Here is a 19,482-nt window from a genome sequence, read left to right on the forward strand (position 1 = left end):
TACTTGTTTGCTGTGCGCATAACATAGTAATTCTAGGTTAAATAACCGGAATAAGAACAGATGTGTTTTCAAAAACAAGATATCATGTTAGTAAAGGCCGATCTTTGATTGGGCGAGCGGGGGTGCTCATTGCATGACCTTCCCCTCTCGTACCCAAGTTCCCGAGCCGAGGCAACTTTGGTGATGACGGACATGTGGCCTTAGGCACGAGTCAGGGTTTCCTAAATTTCCCAAAATAAAATATTTAGGTGGCGACTCTGTATCTGGCAAAGTAGTCCATGTTGGGCACTTCTTTCTAAAAATCAATTTTTCAAAACGATTTGTCAGATTTGGACTCTTTGGTGATTTATCGGTCTTGCATGGCACTTTGCGAGATCAGATTAAGAACTGTGACATTTGAGTCTGAACTGTAGTGAGCCCAATGAACAAAACGGGATTTTCCAGAGACGTTCGGGCGCGTCTACAGAAGGCCTCTAACAACGAGGCAGAATATGAAGCACTATGGGTTGGATTGCGCAGTGCCGAACACTTCAGTGCAGATCAACTCTTGGTTTTCAGTGATTCTCTGTTGGTTGTCAATAAACTCACTGGGGTCTATGAAGCAAGAGATGAAAGAATAGCTATGTATACAGATAAGGCTAGAGATTTACTTAAGAAATTTCAATCCATACGAGTGGAATGGATCAATCGGGACAGAAACAGTCATGCTGATAATTTGGCCTGCCTTGGCTCATCAATGGATGCTAAAGATGCTAGAAAAGTTTGGGTTGAGTTTGTGTCAGAAGCAAACATTGCAACTCCAGATTCAGTCCTCTGCACTAACTTGGAACCAAGCCAGATGGATCCAATACTTGTTTTTCTAAGATTTGGCACTCTCCCTGAAGACAAGAAAGAGGCAAACATAGTTCGTCATCGATCAGCTCGGTTCTGGATCTCACCATCTAGGAAATTATACCGACACTCTTACCTGGGCCCTTATCTGCTATGTGTGCATCCAAATCTAATCGAGAATGTTCTCTATGAAATTCACGATAGAATTTGTGGAAGCCATGTTGGTGGAAGGTCATTGGCACACCGTGCCTTCACTCATGGATACTGGTGGCCACAGATGCAGTAAAATGCACAACAGTACGTTCAAAAGTGTGATAAGTATCAAAGATTTGCTCCACTAATTCATCAGCCAGCCAAAAATCTTACTCCACTTACTAGCACATGGCCTTTCGCTCCGTGGAGCTTAGACAACATTGGACCTTTGGCATGGGCAACTGGGAACAGACGATTCTTCATCGTTGCAACCGACTACTTCACCAAGTGGGTGAAAGTTGAAGCACTGGCAAGCATCAAAGAAGCAGACACAAAGCGATTTGTTATGAGGAATATCGTGGTCCGTTTCGACATCCCACGGGTATTAATTGTAGACAATGGAACGAGGTTTGATGGAAAGATTTTCAGGAAGTTCTGTGCCGATCTCAAGATTGAATATCAGAGCTCCTCTCCGAGCTACCCACAAAGTAATGGGTAGGCAGAGTCGTCAAACAAGACCATCATTAACGCGATAAAAAAGCGGCTGAAAGTACAAAAGGAAAGTGGATCGAATAGTTGCCCCATGTGTTACGGGCCTACCGAAACACAGCACGGCGCTTAACAAGGAAAGCACCCTATTTCTTGACCTACGGAATGAAGGTTGTTATTCCACTGGAAGTCAGTCTCCCAACCCTCCAATCAGAATTGTTTGAAGATACAAATAATAAGGAAGCTATAGCACAAGCCTTGGATATGGCGGAAGGCCAAAGAAAAGCAATATTGATCAGACTTATCGCCTATCAGCAGCAGCTTATCAAAAGTTTCGATAAGAAAGTTTTTCCAAGATAATTTACACCTAGAGAGCTGGTTTTGAGAAAAGTCATGGACCACAAAACGATGCCTGGCGAAGGGAAGTTAGGACCTAACTGGGAGGGTCCCTACAAGGTTATAGTTATAGCTAGGAACAGAGCATACAACTTGGAAGATCTCAAGGGCAAAGCCATACCTCGGACCTAGAATGTAGCCAATCTCAAAAAGTACTATCAATAGACTAGACCCCAAAAATTAGTCATCAAGTGTACAAGCATTTATCTATTGCTTAATAAGAATACTTCTTCCCTTCTTTGAACTTTTGTTTCTAGCACCTATACAACTTTATGGTCAGAACAGATTATTGCTTAACCCATTCTTTCTAATCCAAGCCTTAGGGGTATATGTCAAGTCAAAGTGATTAGCTTTGGTGTTTACCAAACGGATTTAGCTTTGATATTTATCAAATGGACTTAGCTTTGGTGTTAACCAAACAGATTTAGCTTTAATGATTATTAAACGGATTCAGCTTTGGTTTTAACCAAACGGACTTCGTTTCAGAATGACTGAACAGAATTTAGTTTTGGTTAGCACTCCAACATGCTAAGTGGAATTGCTTGGTGGAAACCACACAAACGAACTTTCACTAATCAATTTTCTTTTCTGGAAATCACATAATTTCTTAAGTATAAACACATCAACACTTCAGTACTACTCCATACAAGCACAAGTTGGAACTGCCTTGGATAATTCTTTCAAGATCAAGCTCCTAGCCTTAGTCTTACTCAACTCCAGGTAAGGGCAAACAATTGTTTTTCTTGAACTCAACATGGACCTAAGTAAGGCATTCTCTTTTGATTTCAAGCCAAGCATATCAAAGTGACCAGACCGAGCATTTATTTGGTCCTGCAGTCATAACAGTGCTCGATCGGGGGAAAACAATATAGACAATGCGAGCATTAGAATAAGAAAGTATCAGAGTACTAGATTACAAAGAAGAAAATGTTCCATCATTCAACCAATGCACAGCTAGCCTCACAAAAGCAGCAGCAAAAAGAAAAATTGTCTTAATAGGCATCAAAGGGGGCAACTCGTCAGGAAGACCGAGCTCCAGTGTATCAGAAAAAAGGTCAAAAAACAGACACCAAGTCCTTTCAAACAAAAACCACTCTTAACTCTCATCAACAACAAGAACTTCAGGGGCAACATTCACAGTATTGTACATGTTATCTTGGAAAGGAAAAGTAGAGGCAGCTCCAACTTCTTGAGAAACAGAAACTGCCTTAACCACGTCTCCCATAGCCTCAGTCTCCAAGTTTCCACTCCCTTTAACACTCACTGTTTCATTGGCAACACTGCTCTCCAAAGTCTTATTTGTAGAGTCAATTCCTAGAGAAATCTTTGCTGAAGGAGTACCAAGGGTGGCAGCAGTCTTCAAGGACTTTGAGGGAACAGGAACATTTTGAAATAGAGAGGATTCTTCAAGAATGTGAGCAGCGGCCAGGGCACTCATCCAGCCTTTCAGAAAAAGCTTGTCACGCAGTACCAACACCTCCTCCTTATAAGCAGCTTCAGCTTTCCCAGTCTTGCTACCAGTGTTTGGCCTCCAAAGTTGAGCGTTCAGCATCCATCACTGCAATAACCGCCTCCAGCTCTGCCACCTTCCCTTCGAGTTAGGCCTGGACCCCAACAGTAGCCTCGTTGGACTTCTCAGCAGAAGCGACAACTTTATTCAAACTGAATACCTCCCTCTCAACAGTCCTGCATCCCTCCTTCTTGGCTGCCAAATTTGTTGTCAATCTCTCAACATTCATGGCGGCCTCTAGCACGACCTTCTCCAATTCCTCAGCTCGGGTGATGGACAGATGCGTCCTCTGGATACACCGCAACAAATAAACAGGTATCAAAGGAAAGAAAATGATACAAACCAGTAACGAACATAAAAAGAAATAAGGAATCACTCACAATAGTCGTCATTTGAAAAGTCCCCTTTAAGATTGGGATATCGCGAGGTCCGTTATGATCTTCCATGTCTACTTGCATTAGCAGGGTTTTAGTCAAATCAAAAGCAAAATCTCCAGAAACAACAACCGAATCAGAGGTAAAAATGGGCTTGCCCTGATGAAGCATTAGCGGTTTCCATTTTTCAAAGGACTCATCCACAACAGGCTCTTCAGAAGCCTTGCCAACTATAGCCTTGTCAGTCTCTCTCTTCCTCTTCTTTTCCCTCTCAGCAATTGAGGCAGCAGGGTCAGTAGCAGTGGCAGAAGGGACAGAGGCCCCCATCTCCAGTTTTACATCCATAAGAATCTTCGGTTTGGTCTTGGCCAAAGAAGTCTCCTGAACAAAAGAAGAGCCAAAGGCTTCCGCCTCTAGGTCCACCAGCAACCTTGTCTTGGACATAGATCATCCTCCTCTGAAATTGGGAGCAGGAGAAGGAGTCCTCTCAACAGATAAACTCCGACCGCGATGGCGGTTTGTAACCAAAGGAGCAGAGGGTGTGTCAGTCTCAGTATCAGAATCAAGCAGGGAAGCAACAAGCTTTGCTTTTTCCAGAATTGTGGTTCGGTAAGTTGCTTGGTAATCCAACAGTTTGGGGACAAATCTCTTTTTGTATCTTAAAGTGGCCTTAATCGCCTCAACATTCTCACGATTTGGTCTACGTTGGTAGCGGGAAGACTCTGCAGAGATGGGAAACAACATTAGTATAGCATTCAAGCTAAACACAAGTCAAATAATAAACAAAAGTACAAAGACACTAGGGCACAGGATTTAGTCTTGGGCAGCCATCCTTTTGGGGCATCCTCTCAGACTGGAACTCAGTCCCAGTAGGGAACTCTCAGTTCCCACCAACTTGTAATAAATCATCATTGTGCTTGTCAGAGTTGGGTAAACCGATGACAAGGTGACAGTCAGTAGAACGCACACGAAGGTAATAGGCACTGTGATCCTTGTTGTGAGAAAGGGTGTAACAACCTAAGATATCCCAGATGTCGAGATTTAGGCCTAATTGCTTGTTCAGAACAGAGACACCACAAACAACTCAGAAGTGGTTCACAAAAACTTGCATCTGGGTGAGTTAGACCTAGTGTAGGAAACGACGGACTAACGGATCCAGAGGAAACCAAACCCCCCCTTTCAACAATAGTGGTAACAGGGAAGGCAACAGTATTTTGTGTGCCTATACGCTTGGCGTCAACCTTCGCCAACGAAGGGTAATGTCGTCAGGGATATCGTAATAACGACAGAACAGGGCCATCACCTCGGGGGTATCTACTAATGCATGGAATTTTCCCATTATCTAGATCTAGAAAGGCAAAGGTAAAACTATAGCTGAGTAAGAAACACAAAAATACTACCAGCAGCCAGAAGCAATGGCGCAAGGGCCAATGATAGCGACGTGAACAGAAAAGTAAGAGGAAAGAAGGGTTTCAGATGAACTTATAGTGATTTGATGAATAAATGACAAAGTGCGAAGATCTTCTGAACAGGAACGAGAATGATAGAGTTCATAACCCTCGACAAAGGCAATGAGCGTCTGGGCAGAAGCATCGTTGGAACCAGGATAGAGGAGTGAAAGGGGTTTTGGGACTTTCGAAGTTTGAAGATAGACGAAGGGATTTGAATTGATAGCCCTAGGGCATTTATTACCCTCAACTGGTGTGAAAGTACAAAATCATGCCTTTCAGTATGGAATCGGCATATTATCTCTGCACACCAATACCGATCTACCACGTGTCAGCACGAAAGGACACATGCAAAGTGCATGTGTAAGGATCGAAGCGCCACCAAGGCCGAACTGGAGCAAATCCAAAGCGACGCGATGTTTGGGGTATCAGACAGTAGCTCCCCCCAAAAAGAACCTTAGCGCGCGAGCTAGGGGGCAAATGAAAATGCAGAATATAAATGGATCGAATCCAAGCCTTGGGCCGGCCCAATCCATTAAACCCAGGTCCATGTGGGTCAAGTGAATGTGTAGGCAAGCCAATCAAGCCTAACTCTATGATCAATAGTTCACCCAAGTCCTCAAGCACTTGGGCCCAACTCGCAGTAGAAAGGTCAATCCAGCCGCAATACCAGACTAGGCCAAGCTACAGGACTTAATTCACGGACTAGACTAATGGGTCAAACCCATCGTCAGAAACCAAAGTGGACCGAGCCTACACACAGATATCTAATTGGGCAGCCCATCTCTGTGAAACAGCCTAGTGGAAGGCCGAGCCAGGGCACAACGGAACCGAGTTGAGGGAACCCCTCAATGAAACATGGAAACTATGAATACTTACATGTGCCGGCTGCCACCTCAGCTGGTCCTCTCTCCTTAGAATCACGGAAGTAGTTGAGCAAAGGAATGTGATCTATTATAAGCATTGTTACAATGAGTATATGGACCATTGTCAACTACCTAGTGGTCCCCCACCTTGAGCAATGTTCAAGGGAGCTCGGCAGCACCGAAAACATCATGAAACCACCTTAGGCAACAAGTAAGGGATTGTATATAAACTACACTCACTTCACATTGAAGGTAACGAAGTTGAGTTGAACTATACTCACTTAAACATAACTCTCTACACTTTGAGAGCATATTTCATCTTCTCCAATCGCTTACTCCCACAGCGGAGGGGTTATCCGGCCAACTCCGGCTGGGCAACTCTAACGGTGCTCATTGTCACAGGGTCTCAGCTCTTGGATAGTCTAATCAGGTGCGGAGCTTCGGTCCACAATCATCTAGTGCGGTATTCGGTACGCACATATATACATATATATATATATTTATATGCCAAATATAGGAGTTTAAATATTTATTTTCATATTGATATTTTTTGTACAAATGTTAATTACAGTAATAGATGAATGAAAAAGAATGGAATACAATAAATAATTAAATAAAATATTTCTATTATTATTTAACAAGGTGATTGTTGGTTTAGTGAAAAGAAGAGACAAGCTCATACTTGAGGTGTTGAGTTTGAATCTTACAAGTTGCTTTTTTTAGCGCCCCATTATGCTGGGTGTATCCGGACCAGAACCTAGATGGGTAAAACTGGCCAGCCTGGTCTAATTTTCAAATGTTGGGTGTATCTAGACCAAAACCTGTGTGGCTCAATCAGTCAAATTGGCCAATCCAATCTAATTTTCAAAACATTGGTCTGAACCTCAACAACAGACAAGCTTGACTGATGTAAAAAGCAAAATTTACCAACAAATTTAAGATTTTGGCTCAAGTTTTGATCAATGAGAAGGAAATTTCTTCCTAATATCACTTTTACTTTTACTTGAGAGACTTTTTGATAGTAGCTTCACTCTGTGATGGACCATATTTTCTCAAACCAACGTCTATGTCACAATTAACTGAAATTGTGACACCCCAAATGGTTAATTAATTTTAACACCGCATTAATATATTTAATTTAATAGTTATATGTGCTAAAATGTAATTTAATTTAAGTTAGCAGTCATTATGTTTAACCCAAAAAAAAAAATGATTTAACTAATAAGAATAAGCCTGCCTTATGGAAATAAGCTCGGGGAAGGCATTTAAGGAATTTGTAATGTGGTGATACCACATGGTTGCCTTTCCCAAATACAATGATCCAAGTGATAGTACCTTACCCAAATGCAATGGCCAAGGTACTAGTAAAGCACCCATAAATAGGTGCATGAAGCAAGGAAGAGGGAACAAGTGAAAGTGCGGTCAATCAGTAAAATGAGGGAGTTTCGGTAAACGGAGAAGTAAAAATAAGGGGATTAATATTAAGGTGAGTAATATCATACCTTGAGTCACAATAAAATATTTATGTATATCTTAAGTTGCCACAAATTACAAGTCATCAATCCGCGACTGAGGGTACCAATTCTTGATGATGACCTTATTCAATTTCTGATAATCGATACACAATATCATCGTACCATCCTTTTTCTTTACGAACAGTACTGGAGCTCCCCATGACGAGGTACTTGGTCGAACGAAGCCTTTGTCTAGTAATTCCTGGAGTTGAATCTTCAATTCTTTCAATTCCGTCATGGATATACGGTAAAGGGGTTTTTGATATCGGTTGCATACCGGATTGAGTTTCAATAGTGAACTCAATTTATCGATCGACCGAGATACCTAGTAAGTCCTCAAGAAAGACATCTGAAAATTCTCAAACCACGGGGATTGCATCAAGTGTGGGGTCCACTTGCCGAGTATCGATCACATAACAAATATAACTATAACAACCTTTCCTCAGAAATCGTTGGGCCGTCATGGACGATGTAATACATGGAGGAGTGGAGACTCCAGTTCCATCGAAGATGAGCTTTGGTTTGGTGATCGGTGGGAGGCCTTTTTGGCTGTGCAATTAATAAAAGCATGGTTGGCAGCAAGCCAATCATCCCTAGGATCACATCAAAGTTACTAATATGAAAGAGAATCAAATCCACGTATAAGGTTTCACCTTTCAAGGCTATAGTGCAAGATTTGTATATGTGTGCACTAAGAACGAAATTACCAGAAGGAAAAGACAAAGATAGTATATATCCCAAGGGTTATGGTGCCAATGTTAATTTGGAAGTAAAGTGTGGTGCAACAAAAAAATGGGTCAAACCAGAGTCCATGAGAACATGAGCTAAATGTTCACAGATAGAAAATGTACTTGACATAGCATTCTCGGTAACCTTCAAGGTTCCTAAGAACTAAGGCAAAAGCTCTCTCTTGACCTTTTTGGTCTTTCCTCACACCAGCAGGTATTGTGGCCTTTCAGAGGGGCCTACTATAGGTTTAGTGAACTTTGGACAATCTCTCAGTAAATGACCAACTTGACTGCATCTAAAGCATGCTCCCATGTCTCGGTGGCATCATCCCAATGAGTTCCTCCACAAGTAGGACAAGTTGGAATGGCGTTGCTTCTGGGGGTAACAGGATTTTGGTTGCCCAAACTGGCTGAGCCCATATTTTCTTTCTTTGGGGATACAACACCAAATATTTTGTTGACTCTTTCCCAAAATCGCTTCTTGTGGCTTGTTTCCCTAGAACGTGAGGTTTTAATTCCTTTTTCAGTGATGTATGCTTGATCCACCACTTCTGCGTAACTTGGCAATTTTAGAACCTCAATCTTATTTATGATTTGGTCATCTAAGCTAGCTTCAAACTTTTTGGCCTTTCGAGTTTTGGTGGGAATCACATATGTCGTGAATCTAGCTAGTTGGGTGAACTTGCTTTCATATTCGGCTACCGACATCGTTCCTTGTTTTAGGTGTATGAATTTTGACACCTTTTGTTCGCGTAGCGAATCCTATAAGTATTTTTCGTAGAATACCTCCAAGAAACCTCCAAGAATTTTGCCCAAGTTACGACTTCTTCCTTCTCCAAGGTAAGGAGCCACCATTCTTGTGCATCTTTGAAGGTAAATGTGGTGAAGGTTACCTTCTATCTTTCCGTACAAGGTAGTGCGCAACAAATCTTCTCCATGTCCTTGACCCAGGCTTCTGCTATTAGTGGATTTGAGCCACCGATGAATGTGGTGGGTTTCAAATCTTGGAACTGCTTTACTATAACTAGCTCTTCTCGCTGTTTTGGTATTCGATTATATATGTTGTGTTATAGGGCTTACAAAAAACTAGGAACTGCTCTTTCCATGATTCTTTCCATTGGTTTTGTTTCACTGACCGACCATCTGGTTCCGTTACCATCATTGGCTATTACTGTAAGTATAGATTTTGAAAAAATAATTTAATAAACATTACACATATTTACCAATATCACATACATATATATATATATATAAACACCCATTTTATTATAAATACACATATGGTGTTAGTGCTACATAAGTTAGAAGTCATGTCAAAGTCTAATCTTATCAGTACAAAAATAGGAATTTGAACTACATGGTTAGCTCACAAAAAGAGTCCTCATTTCCGTTGTCTAGATCGATGAGTCAAATAGTCATGGAAAATAATGCTGCATGAGGGGGTCAAACTCCCAACTCAGCTGCGCTACTCCAAAACAAACCCATGTTGCCTGGATTACATAAATGAGGACACACTGTTCCCCAAAATGCTCGATCAGTAATCCATATAGGTGTCTTGAGATATGTTAAGTTATTACAAAAATCAACGTTCTGGACATTACTAATGTCCAGAGGGTTGGGGGTATCGGTAAATATATGGTCGATGGGAAATATATGTCCCCTCCTTTTAGCAAACGCTAGGGACAAAGGCGCGACTGTGAAACAGGGGTCATCTAGTCTTGGAGCAAAGTTGATGACGTGGATAGGTCCAAGGTATCTTCCTTGTGTATAGCTGGAGCTCTGTCTCCAATGCAGGAATGCTACGTTATCAGGATCAACTTGCATGTATACTAGCTGGTCCATCAGTTGGTCTAAGATTGTGTATAGTTGTCTAATTATACTTTCAGAGTATCTTAATTTCTCTGGCGACGCAGGAGTGTGGTGCTCTTCTAAGATCCCTACTAGACTCATTGTCTCGAGCTTACGCCAAAATAACTCACTGAGATTTTGCTCGGACATGCCTACATCACATAAAAATTAACTATGGTGCAAGAAAAGATCATGCATATAATAACTAATGTGTCAAAATAATCTAGAAATAATATATATATATATATATATATATTTAAACCTTAACTCTGATACCACCTTTGTCACGACCCAACCCCGGGTGCTTAGGGCTGGATTCGCAACTAGCTAATTAATTCTAATTTTAACAAATTAAGTGGCGCAGGCGAAGACAAGATAAAGTAATAAATAAATTAAATAGATAAATAAATAATCGAAATACTCAATAAATTTTTTTAAAAAAAATTCCCCGGGACTTTTGTTTATTTTATTAATGATCAGACAATTATAAAAAAAAAAAAAAAAAATAGAAAGTCCTTATCAAGTCTTGTGCTAGTCCCATTACATGAGGTTACCACTTTTCCTTACATATCATCACTTGAAATGAGACAACAGTTATAAGCACGTAGCAGAGTGAGAAATATTATACTGAGAGTATAAGGGTATAAAACTACCATGGATAATTATTTAAGCCAAACATAGAATAGTTTGGTTCGAGTAAGTCATTAAATAACAGAAACAAAATGCAGAATTATAGCAAAATAATCATAACCACGGTACAAAACAGAATATAACAGAATAGAGACTCAATGGATCTATGACAAACAGAGGGTCACAAAGTGACTAATCAGAGGCCAATGATGATTTAAGTCTCCCAATGCATAGGACCGTCAAAGGGTCACTAAAGTGACGATTCAGAGGGCCAATAGTTATTTAAGTTCCCCAAGGCATGTGACCTTCTTGGTGGTTCTCACAAAAGTAAATATTTATATACAAATTGCCCAATAATTTCTAAAATTAAAAAAATCATATCTATGGATTTTAATTTAAGCAAATAGGGTTCATAAAATAATTAACGTAATTAAAATATTAATATAATTTATAAAACATGGATTGCATAAAATAAATTGTGGTAACTCAAGATATATGTAAAATATTTTATAATGACTCAAGATATAATATTACTCACTTTAATATTAATCCTTTACGTTTACTTCTCCGTTCACTCATTTTATTGACTAACCACACTTTCACGTGTTCCATCTTCCTTGCTTCATGCGCCTATTTATAGGTGCTTTACCAGCACCTGGGTCATTGCATTTGGGCAAGGTACCAGCACCTAGGTCATTGTATTTGGGCAAGACAACCTCGTGGCATCACCACATGGCAAGTTCCTTAAATGCCTTCCCTAAGCTTCTCTTCTCAAGGAAGGCTTATTTTTATTACTTAATTCATTTTTTATTTTATTGTTTTAGTTAAACATAATGACTGCTAACTTAAATTAAATTATATTTTAGAACATATAACTATTAAATTAAATATATTAATGAGGTGTTAAAATTAATTAATCATTTGGGGTGTCACGTTTCTCCCCCTCTAAATAGAAGTTTGTTCCCAAACTTGGCGAACCTTGATTTTCGAAAAGGTGTGGGTATTTGGCCTGCATTTGATTTTCAGCTTCCCATGTTGTTTTTTTGACTTGATGAGTTCTCCACAAGACTTTTACAAGAGGTATGATCTTGTTTCAGGGAATTTGATCATGACGATCGAGAATTTGCACTGGTTGTTCTTTATAAGAGAGATCTTCTTAAACTTTCAGGTTCTCGTAATCGACAACATGCTTAGAATCTCGGTGATATCATCGAAGCATCAAAACGTGAAACACATTCTGGACATTGGATAGTTCAGGTGGCAGTGTAAGGTGATATGCCATAGGACCAATCATTTCTAGTATCTCAAATGGCCTAATGTAACGTGGGTTTAACGTTCCTTGCTTTCCAAATTGGATAACCCTCTTATTGGTGAGATCTTTAGGAAAACATGATCTCCTATCTGAAATTCCAAGTCCCATCTTCGTGTATCTGCATATCTTTTCTAGCGGCTCTGGGTTGTATGAATTCGCTATTGGATGAGTTGAATTGTATCACTCGTTATTTGCCCGATTTCAGGGCCCAATAACTTTATGTCTTCGATTTTCGTCCAACATAGAGGTGATCGACACTTCCTTCTATATAGTGTTTTGTATGGTGTCATTCTAATACTTGCTTGGTAACTGTTGTTATAGGCAAATTCCACTAAAGGTAGGTGCTCATCCTAGTTACCTTTATGGTCTAGTACATATATCTGTAACATGTCTTTCAAAGTTTGAATTGTCCTTTTAGATTGCCCATTAGTTTTCTGGTGATAGGCAGTACTAAACTCCAATGTAGTTCCCAAAGCTTCTTGCAATTTGTTCTAGAAGTGAGACATGAATCAAGGGTCTTAGTTAGACACGATTGAAATTGGGTGTCATGCAATCGAATGATTTCTTTGATGTATAAGGTGGCAAACTTATTAAAAAAGTACGTAACTCTAAAAGATAAAAAATGCCCTGACTTTGTCAATCGATCGATTATAGCCCATATTGCATCATTCTTTGAGGCTGATTGTGGTAGTCCGATAATGAAATCCATAGTAATGGGGAGTGGTTGTAGTAATCCTGCTGGTTTCTAATGTTCCACCTTAACTTCTTAACATTGCAAGCATTTGGAAACATGGCTCACTATGTCCTTTTTCATTCATGTTCACTAGAAGTGCTCCTTTAGATTATGATACATCTTTATATTGTAGGGTGGACTGCAAATCTCAAGTTATGAGCTTCCACCAATATCTTCTTCTTGAGCTCTAGGATGTCAGGTACGCAAATTCGATTTTGAATTTTAGCATCTCATTACTTATAGTGAAATCAAGATCGGGTGTACTTCCTTGCTCATCATGTTTTTTCTTTAGAAGCTTATCTTCACACTAATGCACTCTAATTTTTTCAATCAAAGTGGATTCTACGATTACGTTGGCGAGCAATCCATTAATCTTGCAGGGAATGAGGGTACATGCCATGCTTCTGGCGGTCTTTCGACTTAATGCGTCTACTACTATGTTAGCTTTACCTGGATGATGATGGATCTCTACATCGTAGTCTTTCATAAATTCTTGCCATCATCGTTGCCTCATGTTCTGTTCTTTTTGTGTAAATAGATATTTAAGACTCTTATGATCAATATAAATCTCGCAGATTACTCCATAGAGATAATGACGCCAGATCTTGAGGGTGAAAATCATCGCAGCCAATTCTAGATCGTGGGTTGGGTAGTTCTTCTCGTGAGTCTTTAGTTGACATGAGGAATATGCAATGACTTTTCCATTTTGTATAAGGACGCAACCCAACCCATTATATGAGGCATCGCTAAAAATTACAAAGCCATCTATTCCCATAAAAAGGGCTAGTATAGAGGCTGACAGAAGTCTGCTTTTCAACTCTTTGAAGCAACCTTCCTGTTCGTCAGTCTATTCGAACGGTGTGTTTTTTTGGGTGAGTCGTGTCAAGGGTGACACATGCTTCCAGAAGTCTTGAACGAAGCATTGATAATAGCATGCCAATCCCAAGAAGCTCCGAACTACAGTCACATTAATGGGTCGTGGCCAATCTACAATTGATGCAACCTTCTGTGGGTCGATTGAGATGCCATCTTTGTTTATAACATGACCGAGAAATTGTACACTAGTGATCCAGAACTCACATTTCTTCAACTTGGCTTACAGTTTATGATCACATAGTGTCTGTAAAATTCTTCGCAAGTGGTGTTCATGATCTTCTGGTGATTTAGAGTGTATAAGAATCTCGTCAATGAAGACAATGACAAACTCGTCAAGATAGGGTTTGAACACCCCGATTTATGAGGTCCATAAAAGCTGCTGGAGCATTTGTAATGCCAAATGGCATGATGAGGAACTCATAATGCCCATAACGTATTCTAAAGGCAGTCTTTTTGATGCTTTCGAATTGGACTTTTAGTTGATAATAATCAGAATGCAAGTCAATCTTTGAGAATACTTGAGCGCCTTGAAGTTATTTTATGCAATTCATGTTTTATAAATTATATTAATGTTTCAATTACATTAATTATTTTATTAACCCTATTTTCTTAAATTAAAATCCATGGATATGATTATTTAAATTTTAATTTTTTTTTTTTTTTTTGTTGGTGGGTAAGTCATAAATTAAAGACAAAGAATGTACACGTTTACAAGGGGCATACCCCAGGTAATACATAAATCCAATAGTGTCCCCTAAAAATGAGTATATAAATATTTACTTTTGTGAGAACCACCACAGAGGTCTCACGTCTTGAGAAACTTAAATAACCATTGGCCCTCTGAATCGTCACTTTAGTGACTCTCTGATAGTCCCATGTCTTGGGAGACTTAAATAACCATTGGCCTCTGATTGTCACTTTGTGACCCTCTATTTGTCATAAATCTATTAACTCTCTATTATGTTTTGTTCTATTCTGTTTTGTACCGGGATTATGATTATTTTACTATAATTCTGCATTTTTTTCCGTTGTTTAATGACTTACTCGAACCAAACAATTCTCTATTTGGCTTAAATAATTATCCATGATGGTTTTATACCCTTATCCTCTCAGTATAATATTTTTCACTCTGTTACGTGCTTATAACTGTTGTCCCCTTTCAGGTGATGATATGTAAGGAAAAGTAGTAACCTCATGTAATGGGACTTGCACAAGACTTGATAAGGACTTTCTGTATTTTTTATAATTGTCTGATCATCAATAAAATAAATAAAAGTCCCGATGAATGTTTTTTTTTAAATTTATTGAGTATTTTAATTATTTATTTACCTATATAATTTATTTACTATTTTATCTTGTCTCTGTCTGCGCCATTTAATTTGTTAAAATTAGAATTAATTAGTTAGTTGTGAATTCAATCCTAAGCACCCGCGATTGGGTCATGACAGAAATTTTTGATAAAAAAATGAGAAATGGATCAGAAGCAATACTACCGTTCATCCTAAGATTATCAAACCAGGGCATCGCATGGTTTCATTTTGGCGAAGTGGAAGGATTAACTAGATCCTTCTCCTTGACATTGGGATCCCTATTTTTGAGATTTTGCACAACAGTTTGCCAATCAAAATTAAAATCATCACAAAAGATACCTTTGATTAAAGCTATCTCAAGCGGGTCCATGGATAAGAAAACATGTCGTAAGGCAACATACATTTCGTATTGTCTCCAGTTAAATCTTTATCTATTGTAATTCTTTTACCTTATTTTTCCATAGATAATCTCCTAATGGCAGTCCTACAATGGAGAAGGAAAGCTTTTTTCAACACAGTTTCATACTAGGCAAAATCACTACGGAAGAGAGAACGATAGCTATTAGGAAACATCCTATGACCTTTAAGAAAGAGATTCATTTAACTTACCAGCATGTTTGCCACCTCATAAATGTATGGCATAGATTGGGCCGCGACATTTTATTTAATAAGCAATTCTATTAATAAATTATAAGTTAAATTATATTAAACGAAACTGACAATAATAGAGACCTTTTCTAAAATTACAAAATTGACAAAGACCTTTCTACTTCACTTGTCTATTTCGACAATTTTCATTTATTAATTGGACGTTATTGAGAAGGATCAAAATAAGATTGAGGTTTGAAAAGAGGAGTAAGTATTTTTTTTTTTCTAGAACATCTAAACTCACTAAAATTAACAAAGATGAAAGAACAATTCGATTTCATTTTTCAATTCTTTTAAGTCTTAATCCATCAAATATACCTATATCATTCCGGTTAACCTTTTGGTGAGAACTAGTCAATTTCGTAAGTACTTGACAATATCGGCCGGAAAATTTAATTCTGATGAAATTGAACCGCATGCAAGCAAAAGTAAATTTCTAATTTTTTTGTTTTATTTTATATATATATTATCAAATATATTATATAATATGTTGTTGTCCCAAGAAAACAAAACAATACAATTTTGAATGGTTACATTATAAGATATGACTTCTCTGCAGTTTGGGTTTAAACTGGACCAAACAGTCCGTATAATGAGAGAGTCCGGATCTTCAGTGGCACTTTCCTGCCGCGCCTCCCTGTCGCCCAACGACGTCGTTTTGGAGATTTTTTTTTTTCTTCTCTTTCTCTTTCTCTTTCTCTTTCTCTTTCTTTCTTTCTTATCATCAACACTCAGCATTGGGCACTATGCTGTTGATACCTCAACACTGGTATGTTGCTATCTCTCACCGATGATTAGCTCTCTCTCTCTCTCTCTCTCTCGCTCTCTCTCTTCCTTACATGTCTTCTGTTATCCCAGATAAACAACCCAAGAGAGGGGTGAGTGGGGTTATTAAAAATTTCACAATATTAAAATTAACACAATAGTCAAAATTTTAATAAATAAAAAAACAGAATAATAATTATCAATATAAAAGTAAGAGAGATAGGGAGAGAAAATCAAACGCTGCGATTTATAGTGGTTCAGCACGCCATGCCTACGTCCACTCCCCAAAGAACCTCCTTGAGAATTTCTTTACTATCAATTGAATAAATACACCACCAAGCTTGTGGATTTGGCACAGGACTTACTCTTATCTATTGAGCCTCACTCAACAATAAATGCCTTATCCATACAAAATCTCTCACAAAAATAAGGAATAAGAATAAGTGGTACTTAAACTCTCTTTTACAATAATTCTCTCACAAATAGTAGATATGAAAGTGTAAAAATAATGGCTGGACTTAGATCTGAAAGTGAAATAGCAGAATACAATGTACTCAGAATTTTGGAGCTTAAGAAAATTTTCTCTTCAAGTTCTTGATTTTTCTCCACACACAACACTTCTATTTATACACAAAAATATACCCGTTGGATGCTCCTTACTGACGTCATGGCTTACATAAGTACGCTCCTGACGTCATGGCTTACATAAGCACGCTCCTGATGTCATGGCTTACATACGCACGCTCCTTGATTTTAAATAGTTAGCAAATGTTAATAATTAAAAAGATAAAAGTAAGACTAATTTTTTCTTTTTTGTTTTTCCAAACATGGAGTCACCGTTTTTGTAGACAATTTAATACAAAGTTCACAACTTTTAAACAAACAAATGATTTGCTCCATCTTGTTTATAATATACATATATATACATATATATATATATATATATATAACTCCATCTTTTTTTCTTGTTTGATTATAATATGATATAATCAATGTAGTGTAAAAAGTTTAATAGCGCACGTGATGTATTCTATATATATTATATGCATTATATATATAATGTTCTAATCAAATATTTGCATACAGAAAAATCTCTTTAATAATATTTATTATGGATCTGAAAATATATGTCATCTTTAAAATATTGTATATGTTGTAGAGATTTTAAACTACATATATCCTATCACTACACATTTGGATATATCATTTTTGTCAAAAGAAGACAACTCATTAATATCATATTTGTCAAGATAATACAACCAATCAATCATTTTTGTCAAAATAATATAATTAATCAATTTTAATTTTGTCAAAAAGTGAATGGTGATCAGTCTAAATTTTCAAAAAGTGAATAATAATGTGTTCAAAAATATTTTTATGTAAATAATATTTAACAAATATATATATTTTTAAAAGATAATATTTTGTGTCAAATAATATGTATATTAAAAAAATCCAAATTGTTACAAATAATATTTTAGACATCATCAAAATTAAATAATATGATTAACAATCTCCCCTTTTTGATGATGGCAATATTTGTATGGATTTGATACAAAATAAAATTAACAAAATATTTGATAACCCTACAACATACTACAACATATAATTTTCAAAAGCAAAATCATATTTTTTCTCCACCTTTGACATCATCAAAATAAAAGATGAAGAGATGAAACAAACACATTTGATAAAATAATCTGAGCGGCCAAAAATAAAATAATGGGCCTTCTGTCTTGTCAGAATCATTTTGGAGATTTTGGAGCATCTCGAACGCAAAAAATATTGATAAACAAAAGATTTGAGTAGATATGCATCGAGTAATGGATCGATGGAGTGTATAAAAAGTGACACAGATCATAGGCAAAGATACGAAATCATCAAGTGTTGGAGAGAAAAATTTGTTTTACCGTCTTTTGTAATCATGTCATTCCTTACCTTATCTATCAATGAGTCAGACCTACATGAGGTGCCTGTAATGCAGGCAAATGAGAGAGTACCAGTGGTTTAGGCACATGCTATGCCTTTAGATGAGGGTTCTAGTGTTATTGGTAATCGAAATGATATCGATACTATTAATAACACTATGGCTCTTAATACACAGGCCATGACTGCAGTTTCCAATATGGCGCGACGATTACAAGCAAGAGTACAAGAAAATCAGCAATGGAGAGATGAGGTGTGCTTGTTAAAACAACAAGTAGTTAATATGTGCAAGGAAAAGAAAGAGCTAAAAAGGAAAAATGCACAGTTGGAGAATGTAGTGCATTATTACGCAACAGTGATAATGTCAAGACTCACAGAAATCGAAAATAGAGATAAGCATGTAAAAGAGGCTCATAAAAAATTGTTGAGAGAAGTGAAAAAGAAAAAATCTGTGAAGCCTTCTGAAAATTTACATGTAATCGAGTAGTATTTTCTTTTTCTGAAATAAAATTGCGAGCATTTCTTCCTTATTTATTTATTTATTTTTTTTATTATTATTAATTTATTTATTTTTAAATTCTATCTTTGCGCAAAAAAATTTGTTTGTTGGCGCAGATAAGGAGTATGGCAGATAAAAAAAAATTTATTTATATTCCCCCTAAAATTATGCACCGAATATATGCATGCCTTTTTTTTTTTCTTTTTTTTCTTATATATATATATATACATATTTATAATAATTGTTACTGTCAAAATATATGAGTCTCCCCCTGAATTAATGTACTAAAAATTACATAAATTTGAAGAAACAAATTACCAATCTATAATACCAAGGGCTATTAAGATCCGGCCATAAACAACTACACCGAGTGCACTAGCATAAAAGGAAAAAATAAAAATAAAAATAATTTCTTCAGACAAGGTAGAAGCAACCATTATTAAATCCATGAGAATTTGGAGCATATACAACAAGTAAAAAAATATTACACAGTGCAACAAGAATTTTAACATGGTGATCGGTGATGACCTTGATGGTCGAAAGAAATGAAGAAGATTGGGTAGATCAGTGATCAATTTGTGTAGATC

At 37.4% G+C, this 19,482-nt stretch overlaps 1 protein-coding gene across 1 annotated transcript; it reads left to right on the plus strand.

Moving 5' to 3' along the window:
• Positions 1–622: 622 nt before the first annotated feature.
• On the plus strand, positions 623–1,522 carry LOC145820093 (uncharacterized). The gene is made up of 2 exons (XM_082914706.1): positions 623–1,113; positions 1,210–1,522. Exons 1-2 carry the CDS (start codon positions 623–625, stop codon positions 1,520–1,522), a joined length of 804 nt encoding a protein of 267 aa, XP_082770832.1.
• The last annotated feature ends 17,960 nt before the right edge of the window (positions 1,523–19,482 follow it).

The sequence above is a fragment of the Camellia sinensis genome, chromosome 1 (assembly GCF_055761805.1).
Source record: "Camellia sinensis isolate YWXY chromosome 1, ASM5576180v1, whole genome shotgun sequence".
Lineage (NCBI taxonomy): Eukaryota > Viridiplantae > Streptophyta > Magnoliopsida > Ericales > Theaceae > Camellia > Camellia sinensis.